At 31.6% G+C, this 14,589-nt stretch overlaps 1 protein-coding gene across 2 annotated transcripts; it reads right to left on the bottom strand.

Moving 5' to 3' along the window:
* Positions 1-4,267: 4,267 nt before the first annotated feature.
* On the bottom strand, positions 4,268-6,902 carry LOC107417196 (zinc finger protein NUTCRACKER). Of its 2 annotated transcripts, XM_048471147.2 has the most exons (4): positions 6,713-6,902; positions 6,356-6,514; positions 5,865-6,261; positions 4,268-5,230 (listed from the first exon to the last, which is right to left on the bottom strand). In XM_048471147.2, exons 2-4 carry the CDS (start codon positions 6,459-6,461, stop codon positions 4,315-4,317), a joined length of 1,419 nt encoding a protein of 472 aa, XP_048327104.1. In that variant the 5' UTR covers positions 6,462-6,514; positions 6,713-6,902; the 3' UTR covers positions 4,268-4,314. The 2 variants fall into 2 exon arrangements, with proteins under 2 accessions (XP_048327104.1, XP_024928109.1); XM_025072341.3 differs by lacking the exon at positions 6,713-6,902 and having other exon boundaries at positions 6,356-6,689.
* Between the last annotated feature and the right edge of the window lie 7,687 nt (positions 6,903-14,589).

Genomic DNA, 14,589 nt, shown 5'->3' with positions numbered 1-14,589 from the left:
CGCATCCAAAGAAACAGGAAAAACCGGCCCCGCCTCACCCCATTGACATCTCTAGATTTAGCCATGGCAGCTTATTAGTAATCGACGTCATGGGACACTAAGGTGATCGATTGCAGGTTCTCTCTTTAACCTCCCCATTAGAATAGTGCTTGGGACATCGAATACTGTCTGATATCACTGTTATATTGTATGGTTCATCAAGTGTATTTTTCGTGTATACATATACATATATATTATTTTATGTCTGTGTGTATCACACTGTATGGGGACAACGATCCAATTCGGCCCATGAGTAGTTTTGTCTTGTAACTCTATTGTATATGAGGCCAATGGGTCATATGGCCATTATAGACAACCACCCCAAATTGTATTGATAGCAGTGTACTTGCGACGGTTGATATCATGGGACCATATATTAGCGTGCTATATCGTACATTGAGCGTACCTTCGCTACGAGTGTGCAAATTCCATAGTGTATTTATAAATTTTAAAATTTTATTTTACTTTCTTTTATGCAATTAATAAGTATGATTTTCTATTATTATCATTATTTGTTAGTGTAATTATTATTTTTATTATTACTATTATTATTATTAACTATTATTGGTGGTCTTATTATTATTATTATTCTTCTTTATCATTATTACTAGTGTTAATTATTATTGTAGTTGCCATTATTATTTATTAGGATGATTATTATTATTATTATTATTAACAGTGTTATTTTTCTTATTAATATTATTACTATTATTATTATTGTTACCACTATTGTTATTATTATTTATTATTTATTATTATTACTACTACTTGTAAATTTATCACTGTTATTATTATCATCATTAATGTAAATTGTGTACTCATCGTAGTCATCCAATCAGGCAAGTATCATAGTCTTTAGGCAAGTATTATAGCTTTTGGATAAGTATCGAGTTACCCAATTTCTCGGGAGGTTGTATTGTTATTGTTATTGTTATTATCATTATTGTTGCTGTTGTTCTATTATCTTCTATTTGTATATTCAAGTTTGAAACAGTCACAAGACATTATAGTAACATATAATTGTAATAAGTGGGTGGTGGGCAAACATGAAGTGTAAAGGTATTTTTTTTTTTATTTGTGAAAGTATTTCTACTATATGTAATCTTATTTTTTTGTTATTGAAGTTTTGCCTCTTGCGGACATCTCTTGTAGTAAAGTGGGAGGAATAAGATAGTATGATATTGGAGTGTTTTCTGTGCAGGGTATTTTTGGGACATGTTCGACCCTTAGGGAGATGCTGCCATATTTTCCTTAGAAGGGATGGTAGGGTTTCTTTGGAATCGGAGTTTATCTAGGGATTCAATAAGGAATATTGGATGGATCTTGACAAATTTCATGCCATAGCCACATATACATGATAGTGATAATAAGCCTGTTGGATTCTTCAATCCAAACTTCAATAAAATATGGCTTCAAATCTCTAAGTATGGAAAATACAGTGTGGATAAGCTGATTTTAAATGAATGCTAAACTTGATCCCTTGATCTTACTGCAACGAAATTTTATAGAGCTTGTATGTGTAGAAAATTATCCAATAAGAAGCACTCAAAAAATCCACTAGTATCTCAAGTTATGATTAAAATATTGATCGTTGTTCAAAAAGTTAGCGTCTACAATATAGTAAAATATAGCAAAGACATGAATCTTCAAATTTCAAAAACAAAATCACAAAGCTTCTAAAAATTATGCCTAGAATATATAATTAGCAACTCAGTTCCATTAAAGCTGTTTAAAATATATCTCTCCATATTTTTTCAGAAAAGAATCTTGAACAACATCAAAATCTCATCTTTCAATCCTTTAACCTAAAAATAATAAAATAATAAAATCAATAGAATTCCATTCTAATCAAGTACAGTTCACTAAGAAAATAGCAAAAAATAAGCATAGATAAAGACTGTGAACTAGAAAAGTTTAACAATCATCATTGGATTTGAAAAGTGTATATTCAAGAATTAGGAAGGATTGTATGCGTGACTGGTGATGCAATTCAGGCTATCAAGTGCTCCGAATACCTTTATGCTCATGATGAATCAAATACTACATTTTTTCATTAGTACATGTGTTATGGTTTAGTTTGATGATATTTTGATCTATAATGCCAATCCCCAACAACATATTTCTAGGTGCCACCTGTATATCTTATTGGTATTAAAAAAAGCAACCTATGATATCAAGAGCGAGCTCTTAAGCTAAATAAAATATTGATCAATAGCCTCAACAGCAGCACAGCTTATACAGATTTGTTTGCTTTACTATCAAGATTATTTGTCAACGTATATTTATGAAATATCTTGTAAATTGAACAATACCTTATATATTATTTATATTTATATTTTCAATTCAATCGCAATGAATATGGATATTTATAACCTGAAGAAACAATAAAATTATAAATATATAATAAAACAAAAAAATTATTAGTACATATTATCCGAACTCCGAATTCTCTTGGTTCAAATAAGCCAGGAAATAAATCCCTTATCCTATTATTTTCCACATTGTTGGCCTTTATGCGAGTCAGCAGGATGTTCCCATTATGCTTTTGGAACTCGTCGGAAAGGCAAACATAGCACGAGGATAACGCGTAGCTAGTCTGACGGGCATGTCATTTCATCTTTTCTTTTGCCTTGACATTCTTCCTATCATGGATCATAATTGTTACAGAAAAAGCTAAGATTTGGAGCTCCAAGTACTCGAAATTTAACATCAATATATATATATATATGTGCTTAAATATATTGCGGTACAATATCTTTCTTAGCTGTTTCACACTCTAATTCACCGCCCGCATTCAATCATGTTTTGGAAATTAAAGTTACACAAAAATTAAAAAAGATATCAGTGCCACAATATAGTTTCTTTTTCTCTTTATCTCTTTTCCCTTTTTCTTTTGATGCTTATTTATACTTTTCATGTCAACAAACTTAAGCTGTTAAGGGACAAGGAAAGAAGGGGGTTGATATCAAAACTTCAAAATAAAGCTATACGCCATGTATTTTAGAATTTACTGGTTTGCAGATGTAGTTGATAATATAGTTTCTGCATTATTGATCTCCACTATTGGAAATTATTCCTTTAGTAGTCTATAAAATTGAAGGAGGCCATGCCACTATGACTTTTTGTAATATATATAAAATAACCACAACCAAAGGAAAATGGTATGGTTGAAGATAGTTGAAAATTAAAGAAATATATAATTAAATGAAGGGGCATTATATTTTACTTTCTTGTTTATTTATTTATTTATTTTGTAAAAAAATGATAGGGCATTTTATGTCGGTTTGTGAATAATAAAAATATATATAAATATACTGTTTGGCTCTCATCAAAATGTTGATGAAGTTAAAGTAGGGAAACAAATGTGATTATGCTTTTAAGGATACATAGTTATTTTAATATACATGCATATATTTAGAAGGATACATTTGAGTCCATATTACATCCTAATAAAAAAATTACTGTACAAATATATATCATGTAATTTGCTATAATGGACTAGCATGCGAACCATAAGATATGCATATAACTAATCTCTTAAGAGATAAATTAATTACTTCACATGAATTATTTGTAATTAGGGGCTCAAGCACAATAATATGATATGCAAACCCACTATAGCAAAATCATATAATATATATATATATAATTTATAACTAATGGGCTTCAACCCCATGTTTTGCATGTATTATATAGGAAATATCTCTTATTAATTACTGCAAAAGTATGCATGGTTGGGTGATGGAAAAGAAACATTAATTATTAATTCATTTTAGCAGATTGGCTTAAGCACATTTGTACTAGAATCAAGCTTTTCTTTTTGCAACAGGAAATGGTCTTTTTAGCCCAAGAGACAACTACAAGAGAGAGTTGAAAGAATGCAATAATGGAGTCCAAAAGGGGTTCTTGCTTTGCTCTCTCCCACTACTTCACCTCCCCACCCTTTTATCAAAAAATAAAAGCCACCATTTTCCAAAAGGGATCTGCTTTCAGGCTTCAACCGAATATGCATGGATCTCTCTATCATTCTTCTCTCTCCCTCTGTAGTTTTATATGCACAAACTTTTTAGCTCCCATTCGAGCACTCAATTGCCACCTTTTCATCTCGCAAAGTTTCCTAATAGTTAAATCTCTCTCTCTCTCTCTCTCTCTCTCTCCCCCTCTCCAACTCCTTCCAATTTCGCTTTAATATCAACTTTGCTTTTTCCAATTATAATAACAGAAAAAATAAATTAAAAATAAGATTGAATTCATCGTGGGTTTTCCATATGATATTCAAATCCATCCATTGATTGATGATGGGTGGCAAATGGTTTGCACGCCAACACCTAGGAAATCTCTAGTTTGCCCTCCTCGTCCTGCACCTTCTTCACTACTCTGAACGTGCCTGCGTTTTGCTGCAGGGTACATCTGCGGTACATCAGCTTCCGGGTTCTCCACACTACTGCCATGGCTTCTGGACATTGCGTTGGAACAGTACAAGCCGCAGAACTTGTTCCCTTCTTGGACTTGACCACCATTATTATTACTGCACTTCAACCCAAAGCTTCCTAGGAATGAAGAGTCAGTCGAAGTTGCCCCTATTTGAGCAGCCTTTTGCAGTAAAGCCGTGGCCGACATATTCGCTGAAGGTGTTTGATGCGAATGGTGTTGAGTGCTGTACAAGGAAGGAACATTTATAAGCTGAGTTCCTCCTCCTTTAACATCGCTTAAAGGAAGTGAAGTGGTACTGCTTGTGAGCTGATCTTCATGAGCATTGTTTGATGAAATCTTACTTCCGAAAACCCAGTTCAGTTGGTAATCAGATGGCGCAGGAGGATTCGAACACGAAACAAGAGGATCACCAAAAAGAGTCCCTACTGAACTCACAGCAGGCCCAAATTGATGAATTTGGTCTTGAAGAGTAGTATTGTTTGCGGCCAGTGGCTCATGGCCTTGGGATCCTTGACCCATCCATACAGATAACCCGCGAGTGGTTTGTCTGATTATCGTTTCTGCATTGCTCGATATCGGCTTGAAAACTGAGGGGAAAGGCTGTGTTGCCATGGTTGGCGCAAGCGAAGTCCCAATGAAATGGTAATTGATATTCCCTGCTGCCATTGAATTGCTTATGTTGGAAGCTGCATTTAGTCTTGCTGTTTCTTCAGCTAAGGCGTCGCAGAAAGCCCGGTGGGTGATGAAGCTATCCCTTCTGCTCAAAAAACACATATGAAATCCGGAAGCTCGTAAGGAGCAAATATATATGCACAACAAAAACGAATCCAAAAAGGGGGGAAAAAAAAACTGGGTGAGTGAAAGAAGATATATATGGTTGCATCTGATAAACTTCGAGAGAAAATCAACAAAAAGCAATGTTATAAATAACCTTACGAAAGGCAAAACAATAGTATCTCATCCAAGGATTGAAATCGGTTATATATAAATATATGTCCATATCTCTGGACATATCTCTACGTCTTAACTTGAAAGAAATAGATATAGATCTAAAAGGATGACATCCGCCCCAAAAAAAAAAAAAAAAAAATCATTTTCATGCTTTATATATGTTTTCTTGGATTTCCTTCTTTGACGGCCATAATTTCTTACAAAGTTGCATGAACATTGATGCTTGCCCTTATATTTACAAAAAACCAAGATATGCCACAACCACACAAGAAAATCACCTATAGCTTTTCAAACCTTTATATATCTTTATAGTTTCCTTACAGTTCTCGTTTTAAACTGTTCAAGATAATTAATTTTAGTCCCAGATCAATTAAAACTAAAATAAATAAATAAATAAACCGAACATACACACACACACACACACATATATATATATATACCGTGAAAATAGAGTGCCGCAGTCGCATTTGTATTCCCTAGTGCCACAGGTCTTGGAGTGAGCTTTCCAGTCGGACTGTACGGCATACCGTTTGGAGCATTTCTCGCACTTCCACTTCTTCTCCCCATGTTTCCTGCAGAAGTGCTTCTTGATTCCAGTGAGGTCTCCAAGAGCCCTTGAAGGATGGTTATGAACGCAGCTCTTTTCAGGACAAACATAAACTCTCTTCCTTGGCTCTTTGCTTGTTCTTTGCTTCAGCTTCCAAGGAAGATTGTGTCCTCGCCTATGGAGCTGTAGGTTTTGATCTCTTTGGAAGCCTTTCCCACATATTTCGCACAAGAATCTGTTTGTTGCCATCAGAGTCTTCGGCGACAAAGCTATGACTTCGGCTTCAGGATCTGAAAGAATGTACAAAATAACAAACATAAATTTGGAAAGAACAAATTGATAAAATTAATTTAGGGAAAGGAAGGGAATCTAAAAGGAGCTTGCCAGGGGTTCCAGGGAGGTTTCTCTTCTTCTTGACAGCAGGAGGATTATCGGATCCACCAGAAATTGGGTTTTGGACAAACCCACTAGAAATTGCTTCTTCAGCCATATTTTTTCTTCTTCGGGAGCTTCCCTGTTTATTATTCTTAGTTTGGACTAAATCTATAAGATACCCAAAAAAGAGAGAAACAAACAAAAAAAAAAAAAAAAAAAAAAAAGAAAAGGAAAAGAAGATAAGCTCAACGAAAAGGATAGTATTAGAGGACTGATTAATAGAAAACTCAAGAGAATGGGTATTATATTGGCTTCAACCCTAACAACAACTACAACAACAACAACAACAAAAAAAAAAAAAAAAACCTGCAAGATTGGATCTCTTTCTCTTTTTCTCTCTACGTTACAGTGATTATAATTATCTACTTTTTTGGAGGAATATAATACTAATTTTTGGTGTGGGAGGCGGTGAAAAGTTAAAGTTGGGAAGAGAAGGAGAGAGAGAGAGAGGGAGAGAGAGAGAGAGAGGAGGGAAGGGAATTAGGAGGAAGGAGGTTTTGGAGAGCATAGGTGCATGATGACACATATGATGAGCTCGCGGGAAAGCTAATTCCCTGCCTTTTCCCATTTGGAATGATTATCCCATAATTTGTTTGCTTTTCGTTTTCCAATTTTTTTTAATACTATTGCTCTCTTCCAATCACATCAATATTTAAATAATATATTTTTTCCAAATATATAATATTTGGTTTCTTGATTTTCAAGAGCCACCACTATATATTTATATATATATTTTTGTAAGGTATGCCTAGGTTTATCCTACATGCATAGAGTTTCAAAAGCATGTGGAACAGGTCTTTTTATACAATTTCTACCAATATATATATATATATATATATGTATGCTTTTATACCACCCCATGGTAGGATATTTTTTTTTTTTTTTTTTGGCTTTTTGTTTTAGTTGCTAAATATCCATTGTAGAATTCTTTAAACATGAAGCCAAACTTTGTTAGCATTTTTTTTAGGTTTTTTTTTTAATCATGGATTTATGGATTTCAATTGATCTCGTTTCCGGCTGATAATTGGGCATTTATGAAAATGTTGCTGATTCCCCAGTGGAGTTAATTAAGTGGAAAAAAGAATGTTCTTTTCCCTTTGAAGAATAGTTAAAAAGCTAGCTAGTATAACCTCTTTTCTAGTCTGCTCAAAAACTTACCTTAGTACAGATATGATTAAGCTATTTGGTAACTTTCATTCCCCCACTGCCCAAAAGACCAAATTAATGGGTTGAGTTTTTGTATATTACTTTCAACTGTTTTTTTTTTTTTTTTTAAAAAAAAAAATCATTTTCCCGAGCATGATGCTATTGTATTTTTGGTGGATGTGGTAAAAACCCTTACTAAAGTTGAAATAATTGCAATTTAATACACCTAGTTTGGAGCAACTGCAGTTTTGAAAATTAAATTGAAAATATTCCAATTTAGGTATTAAAGTTTCAATTGGTTGCATTTTTTAAATTATACTTTTTTAGCATACCATAGATTATGTGCATGGATCTAAATTAGAGGTATTAAAATGCAAATATTTAAAATTGTAGAGCCTAAATTACAACAAATTAAAATTGGAGGGCCTAGATTATAACTCAAAGCCATTAACCATCCTCAATTAAACAAATAAAATAAAATAAAATAAAAATAAAATTGCAAGATGCAACAGATTGAAACTTGCATGTGTTACATAATATTTTAAACTTCAAGGGTTCAAAATGCAACTATTCCGAACTAGTGCATATATACTAAGAAGCCATTAATCACTTTTATAAAAATTAACATTTTTTTTCTCCCTAGCTGGTAGTAAGTTTGGTGTGACTGACTAAAAAAGGTTTTAAACATTCTCAAATCAATGAAAACAAAAACATAAATAAAGAATAGATTTTTGTTTTTTTGCCTAAAGGATATATTAACATGTTTGTATAAATGAGTGTGACTGGTCTGGAAGGAGATCTTGCTCATCCATTGATTCAAACAAACCTAGTTTAAGACAACTCATTTCCCGCATTAGCAAATTCTTTTTTTTTTTTTTTTTTCGTTTGCTCCCACTAAACCACAATCCTCATGAATTTCCTTGAAGTAGTACTAATACTACTATGCCCAAGATAGATCGCACGGTCATTACTATTTGTTTGACTTATCAATATCAAATTTTGTGCTGTTTAGAATCAATATCGGAGGGCTATTGTTTGCTTTCTCTCTTACGGCTATCTTACAAATCTGCCATGCACGTGTATACATGCACTTATCCAACTGTCAAAGAAGTATAATCCAACGGAAACGACGAAATAACACATAAAAGGGAATAATCGTCCTCATGAAAGTAAATATCACTATGGCAACCCCCCCAGTTCACCACATATTCCCTAGATTTGTAACCCACTTGGGTTTTTAATTATATATTTTTTTATCATAACAAAACTAGTAACTTAAATATTTTTTTATTACTCTTCATATTAATTATTTTGTAACAAGATAATCGGAATTTCAAATATATTTTTGCATATATATATAAAAGAGCTGCACTGTAAAATTCGTTGGTTGGTTTGTATTTTTGAATGGCAGATATATAATGAAACTACTTTATGTCTCTTTGGAAATGATCTTTAATTTAACTTTTTACCGGAAATGCGTAGACTGTTGGTTGATTTATATATAGCCTAGTCTGAGCTAAATATATATGGAGATCGCTAATGTTATATGTGACCCACCAAAATAATGGTACGGTTAATTGTATGTATTTTTCATTTTGCAAGAAAGCAAACCATGGACTGCTTTTATTATTTTGGAAATTTAATATAAACATGATTTCTTAATTTTCTTAATTAAGAATGAAATATGCTTTGATTATATTATATAATATATATATATATATATATATATGCAATTGTGCTATTATAGGCGAAGTCACCCATAACCTGTATATTTTCTCACTAAATTATATGTAATCATGTATATATATATATATAGAACAAATCCCTCATCAGAAGTGATAGATTTTCCATCAAGACTTGTCTTATCAGCCTTGGCATCTTTTTTTATAGGTTGAGATTTAAAGATTTAAGGTTTATATGAATATTGACACAGTTAACTTATTCCCTCAGAGTTATAGTATTTCATTAGACTCATTTAAATCCTAAATAGATCTTTAAATCTCAATACTCGAATATATTTAAGGGTTGATGAAAGAGATCCTGATAGATTATCTATTAAAATGTCCATCAAAATGTTTTGATAACTATATATATATATATATATATATATTATAAACTACATATAATTTGACAAGAACGCCCACCACACAATCTAGCTCATTAGGTTGACTTGATGGTTTTACCATCAAAATTTTCTTTATCAACCATAAATCACTTTAAAGGGTAAAGTTTAAAAATATGTTTATGGTTTAACAAAAATGTTATTTTTTTTAAATAGAGTTTTAATATGTTATCAAATCCATATTTGACCATAATTGATTTTGAAATATAAATTATTGAAGAGATCCAAAAACTAATAATAAAACACATAATACTAAAATTATGAGGTACTAAAATTATGATGTCAATCTGATGTATACCCAGTTATATATATATACACCCGCATCTAACTTATTTTCTCTTTTTAGAATACTAAAGTCCAAAGCTCATATACTTATAAATGAGGTTGGCCTAATGGTATACCTTATACCCACATTCATAAGGTTGTGGAATAAAAAAATAATAATAAATAATAATAATAATAATAAATAAATAAATAAAGAAAAAGCACATACATGTCTCACTCCGATAGTCCCCTATGAGAAATTATTCAATAAGACTCCTATTTCACAAACATATAAGACTCGAATACTTATTACCAATATATATATATATATATATATAAGAATCATATACATATACGTTTCCGTATGTGGACGGCCTCCTAAATAATTTATCTTAATTTAAGTTTTTAACTTAATTTGAAATTAAAAATAAGTATTTGATGACTCGCAACTATACAGACATGCTCATCCTCTTCTTCTTGCCTTTGCTTTGTATAGTGACCCCTATAATGTAATAATTTTAGAGTTGGAGGGCCTTTTCTATTATAAGAAAACAAAGGGTATAGAATGGTCACGAGGGTTTTCTTGGCAAACAACCAGATGTATCCCCCATGTTTTAGAAAAATAAGTAAACAAATAATCTTGGAAATGTACAAATTGAGTTATTTGTGGTAATGTTTTTGTTATTAATAAATTAATTTTCATTATTAAGAACTGAGATTACTGTGAAAGGGCGATCATGTTAAAAGACAGCGAGCTGACAAAGGCAGTGAATTTTTGGAAGTGTGAGCAGTCGTCTACTTGTGGGCTGACTTTTCCTGCTAACCCTTAATCATAATCTAATGATGTTTTTGCTTTCTAAGTTTGTTTAGCATATGATCTTTGGAGTTTAGCTGTTGAACTCTGGTGGCCCTAGAATATTCTCTCCTTCTCCAACACTCCCCCAAATACTTCAACTTTCAAGGTATGAGAGATTCCTATACAAACCCTCCCTCCACCACACACACACACACACATATATATATATATATATGTTTATTAATTAGCTACCCTCTCTCTTTTCCTCTCTGATCTAAGACTATTTTCTATAATAAACTAATTTGTATGTACTCCAAGAAAAGAACCAAAGGTGTTCATTTCAATCTCTAAAATTTCTCTTTCTTTTTCTCTCAGGTAAAGTTACAATATTAATACTAGGACTATGCTCTGAGCTAGACACTATATGTGTATATATATATATGTAAATGTAGGCCTTTGAATTGATAGAGAAGGATTTTGGGAAAAGCAAAATGTTGTCACCAAGGGCATGTTTGTTTCTTTTGGTTGTCTTTTACTTTGAAAATGTAGGGAAAGACTGGCTATTATTTATAATTGTTTGTGCAATTCAAACAAGGCATCGCAAACATTTTCCAATTCCAATGCAAGGACCTGTTTCCAACTCCCTATCAAACTCCCACAACACCCTTTTTGGTTGTTAGTCGATGTGAGATTTTCGTATTCCGAATTTTTCATTAATATTATTTTTTTGATATTCCTTATCATTTAATATTATATAAATATACATAGTATAATTTTGATGAAATCAGAATATACTGTTTTTATGAAATATAAATTAAACATTGTGTTTGAAAGGACATTATCTTCGAAAGGATATGAAAATGACTGCATATATATACATTATATGTTTCACATTTGAAAAGGTGCGTCTTTTTTTCTCTACAATTAGGATGAATATTGTCCTGTAGCATATTGTCTTCTAACTTACTAAGGAAGGATCATTATATATACGATAACCTTTTAACATCTACAAGCTTGTAGACTAAGAAAATTGCATGATATTAAAATGAATTACGGTTTTTAATTAAACAGGAAATTGTGGTTCGAAGGGCAATATGGTCAAACTATATATAAAGTAGGGATATTGGTTATAACTTTTGAATTAATTTCCAGAAAGGAGAGCAGAATTGGATCTAGGAATCCAATATATACAGAAACCCACATGCTTTTGTTTTCAAAAGTTGGAGAATATTTGCCTTTTAAAAAAACGTAATTATTTTAATATTAATTTTCTGTTCCTTTTTTCTCACTTTTTTCTTCTCTGCGGTACACATGGCAAAATTTTATTCGAAGAGTTAATTGCCCTGAACCCAACCTTCCTTGCAAGCATTGGCGTGAATATTCTTTTGGATTTGTGCTTTGTACTTCAATATTTAAGATATTAGGATTAGGCTCTCTCTTGAAAAAATGATAATAACTTTCATTTGTAATACGAAAGAAAAAAAAAAAAAATATATATATATATATATATATATATACCACTTCCATTATTCTTTTATCTTCCTTTTCTCAAACTATGTAGTGAAATCGATTTACCGAGGGGAAAAAAAGAATGTTAATGTTTTATCTTCCTTTTCTCAAAGTATGCAGTGAAATCGAAAAGATTTACCAGGGGAAAAAAAATAAAAATGGAAAAGCTTTGATGAGGCTCTAGAATCTCAGACTGAAAGATGCTATGTCAATGCATATGGTCATACCTAGCCATGTGGTAAAACTCGGCTTTCCTTTATCAGTAGCACCAATTAAGTTACATGTATAAATCTGTATACATATATGTATATATAAAATATTTTAAATATAAGGTCAGAATATGCTGATATGCTAAATGTTAAAGATATCATATCAATTAATAATTTAAAATTAAAACCTTAGTTGAGTTAAGCAATAAGCTTAGCCGTTGCCTTGCCATGTCAATAGGTGCTCAATTACACTCTTAACATATCAAATATATATATATATATATATATATATATCTATATATACTTGATTAATTAATTGTTTCAATTGAAAAAAAAAAAAAACTCACTGATTAATTTGTAGTTTAAAGCTGATAATAATATTATTAAAACAATATATCACAATTTACATGGCAATTATTGTAATTATATTAGAGTGCTTTCTCCTTTTAATAATTTCTACTAATAAATTGTTTCAATATGTGTAATTGCATTGTGAAGGATTATGTGTTTATTTTTTTAAGAAATTGAAATCCCTTTTTCTGGTAATTAAAAAAAAAAAAAGGTTAAGTGATGTACTTTGAATCTAACAATCATGATGATTTGATTATTATATTTTTATAAACCATATTGGGACAATGATGATACGAATATAGATCGACTTGCTCCTAAACCCATATTATACTAGCCCATATTGAAATTAAATTTAGATTTTAATGGTCACCTTAACTCCTAATTAACTTGTAATTAGAGACCTTGGTATATGATGAAGACGCCATAATAGGTGATGGATGACCTATTGACAAGTCAAACTAAAACACTTGATTTCTATTAAATGTTTTAGGTGTTCAAAAAGAATAAAGAGAATTCTTTCTCACAAAATAAATTTATGTATCATATCTAAGCTGCTTCTTCATTGAAAAATAAGCCTTTAAATAGGCTTTGAATGAACAAAATAAAACCCTAAAAGACTAGGTAAAAACCGACCAAGTGTTTAAGAAACTAAGGTGTAGACGAATTTTTACTTCCTTTCCTAATCTAATTTAGTTTAATTAATTCCTTAATTTTGAAATAGAAATTAATTAATTTACAATCAAATAATAAAGTATCAACTTTCCTAAGTTAATTTTTTGAGAAAATAATCAAATAAAAACCAAATAAAAGACTATTTCTAAAAGCAAAAGTGAAATGTTCAAATTAGGAAACTAGTTGACTAGTTGGCAACTAAGCTGTTTTTATCCAATTACCAGCTAGTTTAGGCTCCAAATTAGCTCCCATATACCATGTAGGATGTAAAATAGGATTAATATTGGTTCCCATATGTTGGCCTTGATTGGAATAAGTCAAACTTGCTTGATCAACAAAAGAAATCAAAGCTAGTGCCAAATTGGACAATTTTCGGCCAAATGGAGTCTTGTGTGCAAATGTGATGTTTGGACCATCTTGCTTCTACCTTGACATGATTTCATGTCTCTTAGACTGCTCAATCACGTTCATAAGTCCACAAATTCATTCCTTGCTGCTCAGAGTCCATAAAAGCACCAAAAAAACTTGTTGGGTCCATTTCGGCCTTCATAACTTGGATGCTTAATACATGCTTTGGATTTTCTGGTATTGTCATGCCCTTTTAAGATTTAATCATACCTTGTATGAAGCTAACCAGGTTGTCTTTAAATCTCTTGGCTTGTGCCCTTGTAATAGGCCCCGTCTTCATTTGTATAAGATCAGCACCTCAGCAGGTAGTCGGTTGTACAGATACGGGCGGATTCTTATCAAATGGTTATCTTTTCACATCAAATTAAAATGAAGCAAATATTATAAGTTAGACTGGTGTATCGTAAGAATAATGTTAGGGTTAATTACACTGAGCACCCTCGAGGTTTTTCTTAATTACAACCGAGTACTTTCAACATTTCCATAATTATATTGCATACCCTCGAGGTTTCCTTTAATTACAACCGGATACATTTATGTTTCCATAATTACATTGCACACCCTCGAGGTTTTTCCTTTACTTATATCTGGCTACCTTCATGTTTCCATAATTACATTCACTTCCCTTCTGACAAAACCTCATCTATAAAAATGTACTCTCTCTCTTATGTGACAGTTAAAATTTTATTAATTGTCCATTGTATAT

The sequence above is a fragment of the Ziziphus jujuba genome, chromosome 4 (genome assembly GCF_031755915.1).
Source record: "Ziziphus jujuba cultivar Dongzao chromosome 4, ASM3175591v1".
Classification (NCBI taxonomy): Eukaryota; Viridiplantae; Streptophyta; class Magnoliopsida; order Rosales; family Rhamnaceae; genus Ziziphus; species Ziziphus jujuba.
The sequence above is the reverse complement of the archived record's forward strand: the minus strand, read 5'-3'. Positions and strand labels throughout refer to the sequence as shown.

Bases quoted from the DNA above. Each gene is read 5' to 3' on its own strand.
- LOC107417196 (XM_048471147.2), bottom strand. From the start codon at position 6,461: ATGGCTGAAGAAGCAATTTCTAGTGGGTTTGTCCAAAACCCAATTTCT. The intron at 6,262-6,355 runs GCAAGCTCCTTT...ACATTCTTTCAG, and splicing joins AAACCTCCCTGGAACCCCTG to ATCCTGAAGCCGAAGTCATA. The intron at 5,231-5,864 runs GTATATATATAT...TTTTTTGAGCAG, and splicing joins TGCGGCACTCTATTTTCACG to AAGGGATAGCTTCATCACCC.